Source organism: Palaemon carinicauda, chromosome 26, assembly GCF_036898095.1.
Source record: "Palaemon carinicauda isolate YSFRI2023 chromosome 26, ASM3689809v2, whole genome shotgun sequence".
NCBI classification, from domain to species: domain Eukaryota; kingdom Metazoa; phylum Arthropoda; class Malacostraca; order Decapoda; family Palaemonidae; genus Palaemon; species Palaemon carinicauda.
This window is the reverse complement of record NC_090750.1, coordinates 10205161-10210160: the sequence shown is the minus strand read 5'-3', so window position 1 is coordinate 10210160 and position 5000 is coordinate 10205161. Positions and strand designations below refer to the sequence as shown.

At 35.4% G+C, this 5000-nt stretch overlaps 1 protein-coding gene across 1 annotated transcript in view; it reads left to right on the top strand.

The window, feature by feature from the left end:
- The first annotated feature begins 2677 nt into the window (after positions 1 to 2677).
- Positions 2678 to 5000, top strand: part of LOC137620116 (uncharacterized) — a 5236-nt gene continuing 2913 nt past the window's right edge. Inside the window, exon 1 of the mRNA XM_068350385.1 lies at positions 2678 to 2779. Coding sequence (XP_068206486.1) covers positions 2690 to 2779 — 90 coding nt within the window. The 5' untranslated portion in view covers positions 2678 to 2689. The remainder of the gene's footprint in view (positions 2780 to 5000) is intronic.

Sequence of the window (5000 nt, the reverse complement as noted above, 5' to 3'; positions counted from 1 at the left end):
AGCCAGTTGAGAAGCATTCACCTTGTTCAAGCGTGCTGAAGTCCAATTTGGCATTAAAGCAATGACTTAGTGAAGCGAGCAAGGATATATGCCAATAACGTATGGCGCCATCAAATCATTGGAGGAGTATTAGCCATCACCAGCTGCCCGCATAACAAAACTTTTTCAAAACTCTCAACAACCATTGGAGAACCAAAAAGCTTCGCTTTCCCTCAGGGAAATAGTCATTATCGCTAGCCTGCAACCTGTTGCACACTGCTCTTCTTATGAAGTGAATCTACTTCCTGCCCTTCGTGTATGCAGCCTACCTAAACCTTTACGTGCTGCTATCCCCGATGTCAATCTTTTGTCCATGAAGTATTGATGACCAAAGTTGAAGCCCTTCATATCACCACATTCCAGACCTCCATCAATGCCTCAAATCATGGCGAAGTGGACAACTATTCAACATTGACCGAAGCTAATGTGAATGCAGTAGGACACAGACTCTACCCGAAACGTGCCAGCATGGCAACAAAGCTGCCACTACCCACATATACCGGCCCCTGATAATGACCTAACCAAGAACCTCTCCAGCCACTTACTAACACCCATCAGCTAAAATGATACTACTACCACTGAAATTTGGAGTTGCTGTAAAGAAATGTGTGAATGGGTGTCAATGGCCAAAAAATTGTAATTAGGCCATTGCTTGGAGCAGTGGTCTCTACTGTCACTAATCTTCTTTTTACATGACACATGTACGTACGTGTGATTTTTGTTAGACATGGTCGCTTGCCGTTGTCCTCTGCCAAGGCCACCCTGCAGGATATGATATAGTCTGTCTATATCTGCCAACATCCGCCTGTAGCAGTCAATGGGTCTGCGATACCCATCCACTGTTTGGTAGCGGTTAATATATTTGGAAGTTTCTGATTGCAGACCTCACATTACCAATCCTTGTTGCTGTTATCCTCTTGCATTAATACCTCCTAGTCGATATAGTTCACCGAAGGTTAGTCAACGGGGATTCATACTTCTCGACGCCACTCCAGCCCCCTAACCCTCTGACCTTTGCTCTCAACATCATCGCACCCATGGATGCCTACATCCTCCTCCTCACATCATACTGGAAGTTTTCCATCCAGAACTTCGTCAAATGCCAACGGTTCCCATGAAACGTGGCGGTTAACATCCACTCCTGATTCAGACGTCTGGTACTGGATCATCTGTCAAATGCTAAACAAACGTTCGCAGAAATGAAAAAAATTAGCTTTTGCTAAAAGGCCTAAAGCCCTTGGTCGTCACCCTTACTCATGATCTTGAAGCATAACAGTGCGCTTGCACAGAGGGAAAAAACAAAGTTGGGATCATAATATGTAATATATCGAAGGAAAATGTAGTAAATATAAAGGGAAAAAATCATAGTCTTTTAATTTTTCTAATGATAGCATGGATTCAAGTAGTGAATATAATTTTAGCATATGCTGCTCATATGAGTTGCCAAGAACTCTTTAGACAAAAGTTTAAGGGAAATATTAGAACTGTAAAAGAGAGGGAGACTATAATTATAGTAGACATGAATGGCAAAGATGGGTAGAAAAGGGAAGTATATGAGTAGGTACATGGAGGCCAGTGTTTCGGATATAGGAATGAAGACGGGAAATATATATATGAAAGATGGCTCAAAGTTTTGTAAGGGTATGAATGAATGCCTTCAGGATGCCAGAAAACTTTAAATCAATCGATCATTCATAATTGGTTAAGCAACTAATAATGATTGAAAGTAGATGGAAGAACCATTTAGATTACAATCTAGTTGGAGGAATTGACAAAAACAATGTGATGAACTAGAATGTAATATCCGGAGAAGCACGTGTTGAAGGCATGTAATGGCTGTGATCGTTTTAAAATGAGAAGTGAAATTCCAAGTGTTTATGTGTTAAATTTTTGTAAATAAAAAGACAAGATGAAAATGAGGAAACGTTTCATTGTTATACTCTCTGTAAAGAAGAATGAAAAAGCAAACTTAAAAATAACTGTTCCTCCATAGGAGATGCATAAACGATAATTACTAGATATAATCATGTTACCCCCACACCACCTGGTCCTTCGAGATGAATTAATTGTAAAAACCTCCTTAAGTTATCAATATCCAGGAGACTAGGAGTAAATAGAGTAACAATATAAGTTATGTATAAGGACTCGTGTACAGTCCAAATCCCTTGAAAAAAGAAAGAATAGATCCTCTCGGTCTATATGACGAAAGTCGATCCTACACCTTTGATGGCTCAATAAATTTTTTCCCCTCAAGTACATTTTATGTATATATATATATATATATATATATATATATATATATATATATATATATATATATATATATATATAAATGTATGTGTATGTGTGTGAGTGTACATGTGTGAGTGTAGGTGTCTGCGTGCGTGTACGTGTGTGTGTTTCCGCCTGTGTGTATATGTAGGACGTTATTAAATAATAAAGATATATAAGATACCATCATATCCTGCTCATAGATATATTACACAAACTCGATGTATATAAAATACCTAATCATTTGATTTGGACTAATAAAATTTATCTAAAAATTTCCTCTGTTAACTCTCTTTCATATGCTTGCAGGTGCATCGATGTGACAAAAGGGGCTGGTCCGACTGAGGTCATCGGAAACCATCAATCTTCAGAGCGAGAGATGAAGCAAATATTCTTGCGCATGAAGGCCGCCTCCTTTCATCCAACTCTCCCGCCAGAGATCGCCACTGATGCTGCTATTTACGTGGCTGTAAGGGGAAAGGGCTCTCTCTCTCATTCTAATTTTCTTTTTATCATTCATTGTAATATCATCTACTTAAGCGTGCCCTTGAATCCATGTTCTTTTTCAGTGTTTTCCTGTTATTCCCATGCGAAATATATATACATACATATATATATATATATATATATATATATATATATATATATATATATATATATATATATATATATATATATATATATATAAATAAATATGCATATATATATATATATATATATATATATATATATATATATAAATATGCATATATATATATATATATATATATATATATATATATATATATATTTGTATATGCATATATATATATATATATATATATATATATATATATAATATGCATATATATATATATATATATATATATATATATATATATATATATATATATGTATATGCATATATATATATATATATATATATATATATATATATATATATATACATACATATATATGAAGTTTTAAGGTATCTTACTTACAGAAAATTACTTTTAGATATTAGATGCACACACGCAAACTCACACACAAAGACTCAACCCTTCCCACCAATTCCTCAATTCCAAACTACAACTTAGTGGTTCAGCTTGATAAGAAGAAATATATATATATATATATATATATATATATATATATATATATATATATATATATATATATATATATATATATATGTATATATATATATATATATATATATATATATATATATATATATATATATATATATATATATATATATATATATATATATATATATAGCGGGGGAATAGAGTAGATGGATGTGAAAAGGAGCTAGTGAGGATTGAAGAGCTAATAAAACTGGGAGTATTAAGTCAAAATCAAGAAAGGTTGAAAAAGGCATATGACGAAGGGAAAGTAAGAGAAACTGGTAATTTAGAGTAGTGAAAGTTAGTAAAAGAAAATTTTGTTGGGATTGCATGTGATGTGTGTGGCGAGAAGTTTGTTGGAGGCAGCATGATGAAGGGCAGTGAATGGTGGAATGAAGGATTGAAGGTAAAAGTGTAAGAGAAAAGGAGGGCTTTTGAAGAATGGCTGAGGAGTAATATTGTAGAGATGTATGAAAAATATAGCGAGAAAATGTGAGATTAAAGTGCAAGGTAGGTGAGGCAAAGAAGGCAGCTGACCTGAGGTGGGGTCAAGGATTGGGTCATTCATATGAAAAGAATTAGAAGATGGTTTGGAAAGAAGTGAAGAGAGTAAGGAAAGCTGGTTCATGAGTTGAAGAGACAGTGAAAGATGGAAATGGAAGGTTTTTAAAAGGAGAGGAGGCAAGGAAAAGTTAGGCGGAATATTTTTGAAAGTTTACTGAATGTGGAAGATAATATGGAGGCAGATATAATTGCAGTTGCCGGTGTTGAGGTGCCGGTGATTGGAGATGAGAATGAGAGAGAGATTTCAAGGGAGGAAGTGAGGAGAGCACTAGATGAAAAGAGAGTAGGGAAAGCATTTGGTATGGATGGTGTGAGAACTGAAATGTTGAAGGAATGGGGTGTGACTGTACTTGAATGATTGGTGATATTGTTTAACATGCGTTTTATGTTGTCAAGGGTACCAGTAGATTGGGTTTTTGCATGTATTGTTAAACTAAGTAAAGGTAAGGGAGATGTGCATGAGTGTTGTAGTTCAAGGGGTATTAGTTTGTTGACTGTGGTTGGAAAAGTGTATGGTAGAGTAGTGATTAATAGGATTATGGATAAAACAGAGAATGCAATCTTAGAAGTACAGGGTGGTTTAAGAATAGGTAGGGGTTTTATGAATCAGATTTTTACAGTTAAGCAGATATGCAAGAAATATTTAGCAAAAGGTGAGGAGGTGTATGTTGCGTTTATGGATCTGGAGAAAGCGTATGATAGAGTTGATAGGGAAGCAATGTGGAAAGTGATGAGGTTATATGGAGTTGGTGGAAGATTGTTCCAAGCAGCGAAAAGTTTCTACAAAGGTAGTAAAACATGTGTTAGGATAGGAAATGAAGTGAGCGATTGGTTGTCGGTGAGAGAGGGACTGACATAGAGATGTGTGATGTCGCCGTAGCTGTTTATCTTGTATGTTGAGGGAGTGGTGAGAGAGGTGAATGCTCTAGTGCTTTGGCGAGGATTAAAACTGGTAGACGAGAATGACCACGAATGAGAGGTAAATCAGTTGTTGTTTGCGGATGATACTGTACT